At 38.1% G+C, this 16,024-nt stretch overlaps 1 protein-coding gene and 1 pseudogene across 6 annotated transcripts in view; one reads left to right on the forward strand and one right to left on the reverse strand.

Annotated features, from left to right (window-relative positions):
• Positions 1-16,024, forward strand: part of BCL2L13 (BCL2 like 13) — an 86,694-nt gene that overhangs the window by 15,554 nt on the left and 55,116 nt on the right. For all 6 annotated transcript variants that reach the window (XM_029953153.1, XM_029953154.1, XM_029953155.1 and 3 more), the window contains one exon: positions 13,230-13,319. In XM_029953153.1, the coding sequence (XP_029809013.1) occupies positions 13,230-13,319 (90 nt within the window). The remainder of the gene's footprint in view (positions 1-13,229; positions 13,320-16,024) is intronic.
• On the reverse strand, positions 7,805-7,972 carry LOC115303376 (annotated as a pseudogene).

Genomic DNA, 16,024 nt, shown 5'->3' on the forward strand with positions numbered 1-16,024 from the left:
AACCCTTTATCTGATATGCCATTTGCCAATATCTTCTCCCATTCCAGTATTTGCTTTTAGTTTGGTATTTGTTTCCTTCGCTGTGCAGAAGCTTTTTATCTTCATGAGGTCCTGATAGTTCATTTGGCTTTTGTTTCCCTTGCCTCCGGAGACATGTCAAGTAAAATGTTGCTGTGGCCAAGGTCAAAGAGCTTGTTGCCTGCTTTCCCCTCTAGGAGACCTGTCTTACGTTTAGGTCTTTCATCCATGTTGAATTTATTTTTGTGTATAATCTAAGAAAGTGGTCCAGGTTGAATTCTACATGTCACTGTTCATTTTTGCTAACACCGTTTGCTGAAGAGACTGTCTTTTTTACATTGGATATTCTTTCCTGCTTTGTCAAAGTTTAGTTGGCCATATGTTTGTGGGTCATTTTCTGAGTTCTCTATTTTGTTCCATTGATCTGTGTGCCTCTTTTTGTGCCAGTACTATATTGTCAATACAATACAGCTTGAAGTCTGTAATTGTGATGCCTCCAGCTTTTTTTTTTTCAGGATTACTTTGGCTATCCTGGGTCTTTTTTGGTTCCATACAAATTTTAGGAATGTTTGTTCTAGCTCTGTGAAGAAAGCTGGTGTTATTTTGATAGGGATTGTGTTAAATATGCAGATTGCTTTGGGTAGTATGGACCAGGTTACTGATTATTATTTGTGGGACATGAGCTTCATTATCGGGGAACAATACTTTCTCTGTTGTATGGAATCAGGAGTGAGTGTATCTCTGAGTAGGACAGCCTTCTTTACCTGAGGACCCAACAAGGAGAATGCAATGGTGTCACTGACTCTTAGGAACATTGTCCAGGGCAGTGTTGGCAAACAGTAGGCCTTGTAATTTTAGATTTAGTTATTAAGAAACATTTTTAAGTCTGCAGTGAAAGGTAGTTTCCATAGCCATTTGTTATTTGATAATAGTGGTTGAGTGTAGTTCTTCTTGTTCAGAAAAATTTCAGTCTCATCCTTGTGCTCAAAAAATTGCAGTGAAACACTTCCACTGAACTTCCATTCAGTTCCATTCCACTGAACTGCTGTGTGGTAGGATAGGTCAGGGCATTCAGCTTCTATTTCTGACAAAAATTCATGAAACCGATGGTAATTAAGTCCACAACAGCAAATGAAGTTTACTGTTGAAACTCCCAGTTGATTAACATGAGATAGATTCTGCTATTTTCTGGAGTACCTACTGATGAATACTACTGTGAATAACCATAGGTTTTAAATACTTTACATTTTCATTATCTGTCAAACTAATTTTGTCAAACTAATGACAATTTTGTCAAACTAATGACACACATATTTTGCCATTATCAGTAACACATCTTAGCAGATTCCACTTTGTGTGGTAGTGAATTAGCGTTTTCTCAATTTCTTTGAAAATATTCTCACTCATAATTATTTTGTTAGGCTATGCCAATTCTTTAGTCACCCAAATCTTATTCTTTTCTCCTTGCTGGGCCCATATGGACTAGTCCTAGCCAATGAAATTTGAGTGGTGTGATTTGTGTCACTCTAGGCTGTTGCATTTAATAACCAGTTTGCCTTTCTTCCTTGCTCTGTGGGCTGTGTGTGGATGTAGGAGGGATCATATGTTCCAAATGGCATTGTTACAGTAGGGCAGAGCCACCAGCAGTAAGGGTTGCTAATTGACTGTATGGAGCCTGTCTTCCAGTTCCCTAAGTTAGATAAGTAACATGAGGGAGAAAAGGACTTTTAAGTTGCTGAAATTTCTGGCTTCATTTATTACATAACAAAGACTAGCCTGTCCTAATTAACATGTTTCCCAAATATACATGTTAGGGTAACCAAGTGTCCAGTTTGCCCAGGATTGAAAACTGGGAAGGTTCTGAGACCCTAATATATATACACTTCCTCACCTATTCAAATTCCACTTGTTTATGTTATTTCCCATTAAAAATTTTTTTATTTATTAAAAATTTTTCTTTTAAAAATTCTAGAGAGAGTGTGTGAGTAGGGGAAAGCGTCAGTGGGAAAGAGAGAAGAGATTCTTAAGCAAGCTCTACGCTGAGTGTTGGATTGACATAGGGCTCTATCTCATGACCCTGGGATCATGATCTGAACTGAACTCAAAAGTGGGACGCTCAACTGAAAGAGCTGCCAAGCGCCCCTGTTCCTCAATTGTAACAGACTCCATGCTCACCAAAACCCAGGATTTTTCACCTCCTTTGGTTTACCAAATTTGTAAGGACCCTAGCAATTACATATGCCTGTATTGGTCAGTTTTTTTCATGCTTGAGCATAGACGTTTTTTCTACCTGAGCACTGTAGTATTTGAGGAGTTTACCTGCTTTACTGTTTTTGTTTCGTTTTGTTTTTGAAACTTAGTTGTTATCATTGTACTGTTTGCTTGTAAGAGCCTGAGTACAGAGTATTTACACTTAGATACAAAAATGTGCCAGCTAACTTCTGAGGGAAAAATTAAGTTCTTATTGCTGCTTTGCTATCCTATTATCTAAAATATGATACAGAGTGTACTCTCATGACATGCTATTATACATTCTGCTGTAGCATTCATTGGTATAATGTGGGCAGTGTAGGGTTTGGTTTCAAGTTCATAAAAACAGTAAGGGTGAGAAGGAGAGGCTAAGGGAAGTGACCCAATTCATGATCCAAGATTTCTGTTACATTGAATGTTTTTCCTGAGTTATGTGCTGGTTACAGACTTTTCCATAAATAGTTAACTCTACACTTTTCCAGAACTAGCCAACTCTTCCAGTGTTAGTTTGTGCTGAATATAATCAACCCTGTTCTGGATTATGTATTCTGACCAGTAGAAGTCCTGCTGACTTGTGTATTTGATGTCAAATAATAACTTCTGTTAAGCACAATTTTGTGTTTATTAATATAGAGAACTTTGATGCTGAAGTAATTAGTATGGATTTACTAATAAGACGTTTCTTTCTTAGGTTAGAAAGGGGAGAGTAAGTTCCTGTCTGTTAATTAGTAATGTGACTATCAAACACATGTAGGTGTGATAACTGGTTTGGTACTCATTCAACCATTAAACAATAACTTCCCATTTTTCTCTCTTCCCTTCAGCCCCAGGCAACCACTATTCTACTTGGTATCTCTGCGATTTAACTATTCTAGACATCTCATTTGAGTGCAAATACCATTTGTCCTTTTGTGTCTGACTTATTTCACTTAGCATGATGTCTTCCGGGTTCATTCATGCTGTCGCATGTGTCAGAATTTCCTTCCTTTTATTTTTAAGTAATCTGTACACCCAACCTGGAGCTTGAACTCATGACCCTGAGATCAAGAGTTGTATGCTCTACAGACTGAGCCAGCCGGCACCCCTCATTACCTTTTTTTTTTTTTAAGAAAAACTTTTTAACTTTTAAAATTTTATTTTCATTTTTATTTTTAGAGAGAGAGTACACAAGCAGGGGAAAGGGGCAGAAAGAAAGAGAGAGAGAATCTTAAGTGGGCTACATGCTTATTGTAAAGCTCGACATGGGATCATGACGTGAGCTGAAATCAAGAGTCAGAAGCTCTACCACCCAGCCACCCTCCATTCCTTTTTTTTTTTTAAAGCAGAATAATATTCTAATGTATCTAATATGCATGTAGCATATTTTACTTTTGCATTCATCTGTTGATGAACATTTGGGTTATTTCTCCCTTTGGGCTATTGTGAATAATACTGCTATCAACCTTGGTATTATAAATATTTGTTTGAGTCTCTGCTTTCAGGGTTTTTTTTTTTTTTTTTTTTTTTTGTATATATTTGCTGGATCACATGGTAATTCTGTGTTTAACTTTTTGAGGAACTGCCTTACTTTTTTCCACAGTAGCTGCATCATTTTATATTCCCATCACAGGGGGTTCCAATTTCTCCACATTCTCACCAATACTTGTTTTTTTTTTTGTTTTTTTTTTTTTGTTTTGTTTGTTTTTTATACTAGCCATCCTAATGCATGTGAAATGTGGCGTCTCATTGTGGTAGCTTCTTTCTTTTATTGCTGAATAATATTCCATTGTATGGATGGACTGTTGTTTATTTTTCCATTCAATGAAGAACATCTTGATTGCTTCCAAGTTTTGACAATTATAAAAAAAGCTCTTTTAAACATTCATGTACAAGTTTGTGTAGATATAAGTTTTCATCTCATTTGGGTAAATACCAAGGAGCATGACTGCTAGATCTTATGGTAAGAGTATGCATAGTTTTTTATATATTTTTTTTTATTTAAAAAAAAAATTTTTTTTTAATATTTTATTTATTTTTGATACAGAGAGACAGAGCATGAGAGGGGGAGGGGCAGAGAGAGAAGGAGACACAGAATCTGAAGCAGGCTCCAGGCTCTGAGCTAGAGTCAGCACAGAGCCTGACGTGGGGCTCGAACCCATGAACGTGAGATCTGACCTGAGCCGAAGCCGGAGGCTTAACCGACTGAGCCACCCAGGCGCCCCAAGTATGCATAGTTTTGTAACAAACTAAGAAGCTGTCTTCCACAGTGTTTGTATCATTTTGCATTTCTACCAGCAATGTATGGATGTTCCACTTTCTAAATTCTACATCTTTGCCAAACTTGCTATTATTGCTATTAAAACATTTTTTTTAAATTTATTTGAGAGTGCCTGGGGGAGAGAGGCAGAGGGAGGGGAGGAGAGGGAAGGGAGAGAATCTCAAGCAGCAGACTCCATGCTCAGCACAGATTCTGATGCAGGTTCGATCCCATTATCCTAGATCATGACTCAACCAAAATCAAGAGTCGGATACTTAACAGACAATCCATCCAAGTGCCCCATCATTGCTATTTTTGATTATAGCTACCCTAGTGGGTATGCAGTTGTATCTCACTATGATTTTATTTTACTTTATTTTTTTTAAGTTTTTTTCTTTTAAGTTTATTTATCTTGAGAGAGATAGAGAGAAGCAGAAGGAGAGAGAGAGAGAATCCCAAACAGGCTCTGTACTGTCAGCACAGAGCCCATTGTGGGGCTCATACTCATGAACTGTGAGATCATGACCTGAGCTGAAATCAAGAATTAGATGCTTGGGGTGCGTGAGTGCCTCAGTCAGTTGAACATCCGACTTTAGCTCAGGTCATAATCTCACGGTTCGTGGGTTCGAGCCCCATGTCGGGCTCTTTGCTGACTGCTACCTCAGAGCCTGGAGCCTGCTTTGGATTCTGTCTCTTTCTCTCTCTGCTCCTCCCCTGTTCCTGCTCTATCTCTCTCTGTCTCTCAAAAATGAATAAAATGTTAAAAAAAATAATAAAAATTTAAAAAGTCAGATGCTTAACTGACTGAGCCACACAGGTGTCCCTCACTATGGTTTTAATTTGCATTTCCCTAGTTGTTAATGATGTTGAACATCTTTTCTTGTGTTTATTGGTCATTTGTATATCTTTAGAGAAATGTCTATTAATACCATTTACCCATTTTTTGATTGGGTTATTTATCTCTCTGTTATTGAGTTGTAAGAAATCTATATATATATTTTAGATACCAGACCCTTATCAGATACATGATTCCAGATATTTTCTTCCATTTTGTAGTTTGTACTGATATTATACTTTTTCGTAATGTTTATTTATTTTTAAAAAGAGCATGCATGTGCACGAATGGGAGAGGGGGAGGGAGAGAAAGAGAGGGAGAGAGCGAATCCCAAGAAGGCTCCACACTCAGCATGGAGCCTGACTGGGGCTCAACCCCACGACCCTGAGATCATGACCTGAGTCGAAATCAAGCATTGGGCACTCAACCAATTGACCCACCTAGGTGCTATGGTAGTGTACTTTGATATATAAAGGCGTAATTTTTATGAAGTCCAGTTTATCCGTGTTTATTTTTATATGTTTTTGGTGTCATATCTAAGAAATTATTACTTAATCCAGGGTCGTGCACATTTTTACCTATGTTTTCTTCAAGAGTTTTATAGTTTTGGGGCACCTGGTGGCTTAGTTAAGTGTCAGACTTCACCTCAGGTCATGATCTCAGGGTCCTGGGGTTGAAGTCTTGACGCTTAACTGACTGAGCCATCCAGCTGTCCCTGAATTTTTTTTAATGTTTTTTTTTTTATATCTGAGAGAGAGAGATTGCCAGGCAGGGGCAGAGAGAGAGGGATGGAGACAGACTCTGTACTGTCAGTGAAGTGCCTGCCCAATGCGGGGCTTGAACCTGCAAACCAGGAGATCATGACTGGAGCCAAAGTCGGATGCTCAAATGACAACTGACCCACCCAGGTGCCTGATAGTTTTATCTTTTAAATTTAGATCTTTGATGGGTGCCTAGCTCGCTCAGTTGGGTGGAGGGTGTGACTTTTGATCTTGAGGTTATGGGTTTGAGTCCTACATGGGGGATAGAGACTACTTTAAAAAAAAATTAAAAAAAATTTTTTTAATTTAGATTTTTGATCCATTTTGAATTAATTTTTGTATTTGCTATGTAGGGGTACAGATTCATCGTTTTGCACGGGAATATCCAGTTTTCCCAGTGCCATTTGTTGAAAAGGTTCTTCTTTTTCCTGTTGAATGGTCTTTGTACCCGTCTCAAAAATCAGTTGACTTTAAACATATGTATTTCTGGCCTCTTAATTAGGTTCCATTGCTCTATTTGTCTGTCCTTATTCCATAAGCACACTATCTTGATTATTGTAGCTTTATTTATAGTAAGTTTTGAAACTAAAGTTTGAGGGGCACCTGGGTGGCTCAATGGGTTAAGCATTCAATTTCAGCTCAGGTCATGATCTCACAGCACATGAGTTCGAGCCCCACATCGGGCTGTGTGCTGACAGCTCAGAGCCTGGAGCCTGCTTCAGATTCTGTGTGTGTATGTCTCTCTCCCCCTCCCCTGCTCATGCATTATCTCTCTCTCAAATATAAATAAATATTAAAAAAAAAAAGAAACTAAAGTTTGAGTCTTCCACTTTCATTCTTCTTTTTCAAAATTGCATGGGCTATTTTGTGTCTCTTGCAATTCTCTATGAATTTTAGTATTGTCTTGTCCATTTCTGGAAAAAGGCAGTTGGAAATTTGTTTTTAAGATTTTATTTTTAAGTAATCTCTATGCCCAGAGTGGGGCTCAAACTTAAAACCTCAAGGTCAAGTTGCGTGCTGTACCAACTGAGCCTGCTAGGCACCCCGCAGTTGGAATTTTGATAGGGAATGCATTGAATCTGTAGATCAATTTGGAGACTATTGCCATCTCAAGTCAACTTTTTAAGACAGCTTCTTATAATCCTATCCCAAATTTAAAAAAAAATTTTTTTAACATTTATTTTTGAGAGACAGAGGCAAAGCACAAGTATGGGAGGGGTAGAAAAAATGAGACACAGAATCCAAAGCAGGCTCCAGGCTCTGAGTGGTCAGCACAGAGCCTGATGTGGGGCTCGAACCCATGAACCGTGAGATCATGACCTGAGCTGAAGTCAAATACTTAACTAACTGAGCCACCCAGGCATCCAACCCTATCCCAAATTTTGATTCACAGTTCATTATTTCTGGAGATTGTGTACTCTTTCATTCTTTTCTCAGCTTTTCTATCAGGAACAGATACTTGATTCTGAAACCAGACTTTGAGTGGGTGCATGGTGAATTTTCCCTGCATTCTTCTTCAAATCTGTCTCCCAGTGTGCAGGATACCTGGGGGTATGGGAACACTAGAACTGAAAACTACCATTGTGATTGGTTATTTTATACTTTTAATTTTTTAAAATATTCATAATAGAAGTGTTTTTATTTTGTGTACAATGAGCCAGCATGAAGGTAGGTATCCTGGATGACCCATTCAAGGAAGTTCACTTAATCCAACTTAAGAAAGCCTATGTTGTTTGCCTACTGATAGAAATGCTGGGGCACATATGGAGGCTGTATTTCTGGATCAGACCATGTGGGTTTGAGCAGATGTGGCAGGAACAAGAACCTTGCCACATTTCCTTGATGGCTCCAGTAGAGCTGCTGGTGACCCATCTTGTTCTCTCAGAGGTAGTGAGGCAAAAGTTTATTTTGTGCTTGCTTTATTTATTTATTTATTTACTTTTTAATGTTTTATTTATTTTTTTGAGAGAGAGAGAGCATGAGCAGGGGAAGGTCAGAGAGAGAGGGAGGCATAATTCAAAGACAGGCTCCAGGCTCTGAACTAGCTGTCAGCACAGAACCCAATGTGGGGCTCGAACCCACGAACCGTGAGATCATGAGCTGAGCCAAAGTTGGACACTCAACCAACTGAGCCACCCAGGTGCCCCAATTTGTGCTTTAAAAAAATCTGTCTAGTATGGTATCATTTGGGGTGAATAGGTAAATAATTGAACTATATTGTCAATATATTTATTAGTTGTTTTTAACTTGATTATGATTATATGGATTTTTTAGAGCAGTATTTGTCAAGACGAATTGCCTGAATGCTTATGAAGAAAAAAATCATGGCATGGGCATGCCTGGCTGGCTCAGTCGGTAGAGCATGTGACTCTTGATCTCAGGGTTGTATGTTACAGCCCCACATTGGATGTGGCGATTACTTACAAAATTTAAAAAAAAAGAAAAAAACAGATCTTGAGTGCCCAGGTGGCTCAGTCAGTTAAGCATCCAACTCTTGATTTCAGCTCAGGTCATGATCTCACAGTTTCTGGGTTCAAGCCCTGCACTGACAGCATGGAACCTGCTTGGGGTTCTCTCTTTCTGCCTTGTCCCCGGCATGCAAGCACTCTCTCTCTCAAATAAATAAATAAAAAAATGTATTTTTAAATTTTATTAAAAATTTTTTTAAATTTTTTAAAAATTTATTTTGAGATACAGTGTGGGAGTAGGGAAGGGGAAGAGAAAGAGAGAGAGAGAATGAGAATCCCAAGTGGGCTCTGCACTGTCTGCACAGAGCCCAATGCGGAGCTTGAACTCACAAACCGTGAAATCATGACCTGAGCTCAAGTTGGACACTTAACCAGCTGAGCCACCCAGGCACTACTCCTCCACCCCAAAAAAGTTTTTATTTTTAAATATTTATTTATTAAAATTTTTTTAATGTTATTTTTAGGAGAGCGAGAGAGAGCACAGGTGGGGTGGGGGTGCAGAGAGGGAGGGAGACACAGAATCCAAAGCAGGCTCTAGGGTCTGAGGTGTCAGCACAGAGCCTGACATGGGGCTCTAACTCCCACACCATGAGATCATGACCTGACTGAAGTCAGACACTTAACTGACTGAGCCATTTGGGTGCCCCCTGAAAAAGTCTATAAAAAAAATTCAGGCTTGGGAATCTGTATTTTTACAAATACACTCAATAATTTTAATGTGTGTCCAATTTGGGGACCCATAGATTTAGAAAGTATTTTGCTCTGCCTATATAATTCTTCTAAACTTGTGGATCTGACACTCACTTTGAAAGCCCTGAGTGTATTGCAGGGCTGGAATATGATAATTGCTGACTCACTTGACTCTTCGTTTGACACTGAGGTGGGTGGGATTTGGTGTGCTGAAGTCTGTTTATCTTTGAAATATTTTTCTCTGGGTCTGTAGTGGAGGATTTATGCTGCATTGGTGCTACCGCATAGCTCTATGCTTTTGAAAGTCTGGGTTGGGGGGGTTGATTAAATGAAAATCACTGAATCTGTCTGTGTCATTGGTTAGCTAAATAAATAGCCTTTTGTGTTCTGACAGCAGTAGACTTTTTCTGGTTTAGGTTTTCCACATGGCTTATTATCAAGTATGACAACTTGTCGTGTGTAATCAGCATCACATTAGTCTCATGAGAATAGACACTCTTTTAATCAGCTGCTTTTCTTTAATCTGGCAGGTGAGGCATATGGTAAGTAAGACATTATTGTCATTGACTTTGTGGCACGGAGGTAGTTTTGGTGGTGGTGTGATTGGGTATGTGGGTGTGTATGTTTTAGGTATGTAGATTTTCCAAAAGGAGGCAGATGGTAGATAAAACATTCATGTATTCCTTATTTTTCACTGTAAATAATAATTTATCATGTTTTAAAATTCAGTAATGATTTTACTTGTCAGAAGATCTACTTTGTTAAAGATTTTTATTTTTAAGTAATTTCTACACTCAATGTGGGGCTTGAACTCACATCCCTGACATCAGGAGTCACATGCTCTATGGACTGAGCCAGCCAGGCACCCACAAACTTGCTAAGGTTGTTTTTATATGATTTATTTTATGGTGAATCTTTTCAGTTTCTCTGAGTCCCATATTCCTATAATGAGGGGCATGGATTAGATGGCCTTTATTTTACAGATCCTTTCAAATCTAAAATAATTCAGGCATTGACTGTAACTCTTCATAAGCATGGAAATAATAGTTGAGGTCTTATTATTATTTTTTTAAGTTTATTATTTTGAGAGAGGGAGAGAAACCATGAGAGCACAAGTGGGGGAGGGGCAGAGAAAGGGAGAGAGAGCATCCCAAGCTGGCTCCATGCTATCACCACAGAGCCCATCATAGGGCTTGAGCCCTTGAACTGTGAGTTCACTATTTGAGCTGAAATCAAGAGTCAGACACTTAACTGAAAGCCACCCCAGTCACCCCAAGGTCTTGTTCTTTCCATTCCTCTTTCATAATATTGTCTATCCTAATTCCATCACCATAAATAAATGGGTCTGTACTCTTATTGTCTTGCATAAAATGACTTTCAAAAAATGTTTCTAATATTTATTTACTTTTGAGAGAGTTAGATAGAGTGCAGGTTGGAGAGGGGCAAAGAGTTAGAGGGACAGAGAATCCAAAGCAGGCTCTAGGCTCCAAGCTGTCTGCACAGAGCCCGGTGAGGGGGAAGGGGCAGCCTTGAACCCACAAGCTGTGAGATGACCTGAGCTGAAGTTGGATGCTTAACTGACTGAGTGACCCAGGCAGCCCAAAGCGACTTCTCATTTTAGTTCTCTTTTGTTGTTTGAGCTAGGCTTGAAATATAGTGATAACTTTTTAAATTCCTATAATTTATTTATTTTTAAGTTTTTAATTTATTTATTTTGAAAGAGAGAGCAGGGGAGGTATAGAGAGAAAGAGAAGGAGAGAATTCTCATGCAGGGCTTGATCCCACAACGGTAAGATTATGACCTGAGCTGAAAGCAAGCGTCGGACACCTAACCCACTGAGCCACCCAGGCACCCCTAAATTGCTATAATTTATAAATAACCATAAATTTGTTTTTTCTCTTTTTTCTTTTTTTTGAATAAAGATTATTTATTTTGAGACAGAGAGCACAAGCAGGGGAGGGGCAGAGAGAATGGGAGAGAGAATCCCAAGCAGGCTCCACATTGTTAGCATAGAGCCAGATGCAAGGCTTGATCTCATGAACCATGAGACCATAACCTGATCTGAAATCAGGAGTTGGACGATTAACCAACTGAATACTTATGCACCACTTTGTTTCATTTTTTATTTGTGCTCTCTCCCCAACAATGTTGTCATTTATACATATGTACCTATACATCGTAATCATTTGTGTCTTCATTATAGTAACAATGAGCTATCACTATCAACTATTTGAGCACTTTTTAATTTTTATTTATATATTTAAAGAACTTTTATAACTTAAAAAAATTTTTTTGTTAATATTTTTGAGAGAGGGAAACAGGCAGAGTATGAGCAGGGGAGGGGGCAGAGAGAGAGAGGGAGACACAGAAACCAAAGTAGGCTTCAGGCTCCGAGCTGTCAGCACAGATCCCAATGTGGGACTTGAACCCACGAACCATGAGATCATGACCTGAGCCAAAGTCAGACGCTTAACCAACTGAGCCACCCAGGTGCCCCTATTATAACTTTTTATTTATTAAATGTTGAGAGCTCGCTGAGCATCAGACATTTTGCACACAGCATTTTTAAAAAAAGTTTATTTATTTATATTTAGAGAGAGAGCCAAGTAAGCAGGGGAAGGGCAGAGAAGGAGAAGCCCAAGCTGGCTCCATGCTCTGTCAGTGCAGTGCCCAATGTAAGTCTTGATCCCATGAACTGCGAGATCATGACCTGAGCCAAGATCAAGAGTCAGACGCTGAACTAAGCTGCCCAGGTGCCTCTTATTTGAATACTTTTTAGTCCTTGCTTGACACAAATCTATGACTAAGGGAGTATCTCAAATAGTTTGTAATGTGGTCAGAATGATAATAAACTATAAACCCATTGAATAGTATAAGACAGTATGTACTTACGTGTTAAACTATGGGGCACAGACAAAACTAAGTAAATGTTCAAATGTCCGCAATGCAGTAGTAATCAGTGAACAAGATGTAGAGAAGGACAGAGGCTTAAGCTGGTCCTTAGAATTTGATTAATCAGGAAAGAGAAGGGCAGTCTGGGTTAGGTAAAAATGTAGCATAATATGTCCTTTCTGATAGTGAAGAAATTGGCAATGAGTTCATACTGAATAAATTTTTTAAAATGTTTATTTATTTTGAGAGAGAGAGAGAGAGAGAGAGCGAGCGAGGTGGGGAGGGGAAGAGAGAGGGAGAGAGGAATCCCAAACAGGCTCTGTGTTTTCAGCACAGATAATGTAAATGGCAAATCTATCTCTTTCTAAAACTTGTCAATGGTAGAAAACAGTGATAGAAACAATTGAAAATGTACTGGAAATATGTCTATAAATATATTCTGAATGAGAGATGTTGGATGTCATATTTGGATTCAGTGTTTTGGACGAAATGATGACACCTTCTGCTTCAAATACTTGAGGAAGGAGTAATTAGTAAATTGAAGCCTCAGGTCTAATTTTCTTCTTCAGAGCTCTTCCCCTTTGTTCTCCATTCCGTGCCACAGACCAGGACCTTCTTTTCCTTTTACTGCATGATAATAGCTTGGAGCCAGTACTTTTGGTATATTAATAGTTTTCTTAAGTTGGAAGATATAAGTCTTTGGAGGATAATAGGCCTTTTTTTGGGCTGTAGTTTGCATGAAGATGTGAAGATAAGGGACTATGAATATCAATGTTAGAAGACATCTATCATTATCTAGACAATTTTTTAGGTTTCCTTTTTGATTATGAGATATTTCCTTCCTAGCTTCCCAACCAGAAGATGAGGAGGACACAGCCCAGATTAATGATTTTATATTCATACTGACCCGAGTTCAATTAACAGCTCCTCCATCATGGTGGTCTAACCTACCTAAGCGTCAACTGTCTCATCTTTAAATAACTTCTAGCCCAGTAGCCTTGATAATGACTTTTGATTTGTATTTTCTGAGTTAAATAGTTAAAATACTACCCATATTCTAATGGCTTCTCTCTCGTAGCTTCACAATCTCTGGATCAAGAAGTTTTATTAAAAATTAAAACTGAAGTTGAAGAAGAGCTAGAATCCCTGGACAAGGAAATTTCTGAAGGTATGTTTATTCTTATTTTCCTAGTTAATTAGGAGGCTCAGTTTGGTGTGTTTTACTCTTGGTTTGATAGTTTACAGTAAAGCATTCTAAACATTCCAGAATTGAATTGCAATAGAATTATAAGGGTGAAACTAGAAGGTATCCTGTTTCTTTCCCGGAGGATAGGTTTACAAATGTTTCCAAACCATACCTGACAGCCTTTTCTGTTGTTAAGCAATGGATTAAACAGTCATTTTAAGGTACTTTCCATTTAATGTGGTTTGATTTGTATTTGGTATTTTTATAATTAATAACAACTTAATGTAAGGGGAAAATGTAAGTTGCTTCTACGTTTGCATGTATGTATGCTATAGATAGTTGTATTAGTAATGTGCATGTAATTTTGTATCCACATATTTTGTACTTAATATTATGCCATAAATTTCAAAAATAGTTATTGCTCGGTTGATAGAGCATTTGACTCTTGATCTCAGAATCCCCATGTTGATCTTAAGCCCCATGTTGGGTATAGAGTGTACTTAAAAAAATACTAATAAAATAAGATACTTTAAAAATCAATTATTCTACTAACTGCATGAAATTCCATACATGAATGTATATTTAGCTAATCATTTCCTTACAATTGAGGGAACATGTAGGTTTTTTCTTAATTTGCCTTCTATGATTAATTACATCGAACATTTTGCCCAGTGATTTTTTTGTACAGCTTTATATTAAGCTTACCAATATATTTAAATTTACCCATTTAAAATGTACAGTTCAGGGGTGCCTGGCTGGCTCAGTTGGTGGAGCATGCAATTCCTGATTTTGGAGTTGTGAATTTGAATCCATGTCAGATACAGAGATTACTTAAAAATAAAATCTTTTAAAAAATAATAAAATGGGGGCACCTGGGTGCCTAAGTTGGTTGAGTTTCTGACTTTGGCTCAGGTCATGATCTCATGGTTTGTGAGTTTAGGCCCCACATCAGGCTCTGTGCTGACAGTGTGGAGCCTGAAGCCTGCTTCGGATTCTGTGTCTCCCTCTCTCTCTGCCCTTCACCTGTTCATTTTCTTTTCTTTTTTTTTTTTTAATTTTTTTCTATGTTTTATTTATTTTTGATATAGACAGAGACAGAGCATGAGAGGGGGAGGGGCAGAGACAGGAGACAAGAACCGGAAGCAGGCTCCAGGCTTTGAGCCAGCTGTCAGCACAGAGCCTGATGCAGGGCTTGAACCCATGAATGTGAGATCATGACCTGAGCCAAAGTCAGAGGCTTAACTGACTGAGCCACCCAGGCACCCCCACCTGTTCATTTTCTGTTTCTTTCTCCTTCAAAAAGAAACATTAAAAATAATGTTTTTAATCTTAAAAAAAATGTACAGTTCAGAGGTTTTTAGTATATTCACAGAATTGTACAATCATCACTGCAATCTAAATTTAGAACATTTTTGACATCCCCAAAAGAAACACTGTACCTATTATTGGTCACTTCCTACTTCTACTCTCACCAGCCTCATCCCTGCCTATGACAAGCACTGATTTGCTTTCCATCTTTGTGTGTTTGCCTATTATGGGTATACCCATAAATGGAATCATACACTATGTAGTCTTTTGGGCTGGCTTGTTTCACTTAGCATAGTGTTTTCAGGGCTCATCCATGTGGTAGCATGTATCAATACTTCATTCCATTTTACAGTGGGATAATATTCCAGTGTGTGAATATATATAAACATTTGTTTATCCATTCATCAGTTGATGGACATTTAGGTTGTTTCTACTTTTATTTTATGTATAATGCTGCTGTGAGTATTCTTGGACAACTTTTTATGTGGATGTATATTGCCCAGTAATTTAAAAAATTTTTTTAATGTTCTATTTATTTTTGAGAGAGAGAGCGTGAGGAGGGGAGGGTCAGAGAGAGAGGGAGACACAGAATCTGAAGACAGGCTCCAGGCTCTGAGCTAGCTGTCAGCACAGAACCCAACGCAGGGCTCGAGCCCACGAACTGTGAAATCATGACCTGAGTCGAAGACAGACACTCAACCAACTGAGCCACCTAGGCGCCCCCACCCAATAATTTTTTTTTTATAACACAATTTTTTTTTTTAACATATGCAGTTATTTTCCGTCATTTACAATACAGTAGTTACAATGACACTCCAAATAGAAAAGCAAAGTAAAAAATCAAAACCCCCACTCCTATTTCATGTAATTAGACTTATACAGAAATTAGAAGGTTAAATACCAACTAGTTAATCACCTAATTTCACAGCTGTCTGAAGTGGCAATCGTTATATAGCAGCTTATCTATGATACATTCAAGATACATGATACAATTTATTACTTGCCCATAAGCTAAAACACAGCCTGCTTAATACCTTTCCTTAAATTCCACCTCTATACTACAATATACTTGAGCTACTTAAGTAGCTACCTTTTATATAGGAAATGGATGATTAAATCTTTGGTGCTGTAAAAGCAACTGCATTTAAACATAACCACCCCCACCACCAAAAAAAGAAGAGGAAAAAAAAAAGTAAAGAAAATAATAAGGGAAAAACCTAAGACACACTCCCTAGGGGGAAAGAAAATCAGCATGTAATTTCTGTCCTTGACAGAATGTATTAAATAAGCAAACACCACCAACAAGCAAAACAAGTACTACAATGTAAAAATATTAAAGAAAACGAAAACCCTCTCACATGCATAAATGAAAGGTTGCA

The sequence above is a fragment of the Suricata suricatta genome, chromosome 10 (assembly GCF_006229205.1).
Source record: "Suricata suricatta isolate VVHF042 chromosome 10, meerkat_22Aug2017_6uvM2_HiC, whole genome shotgun sequence".
NCBI classification, from domain to species: domain Eukaryota; kingdom Metazoa; phylum Chordata; class Mammalia; order Carnivora; family Herpestidae; genus Suricata; species Suricata suricatta.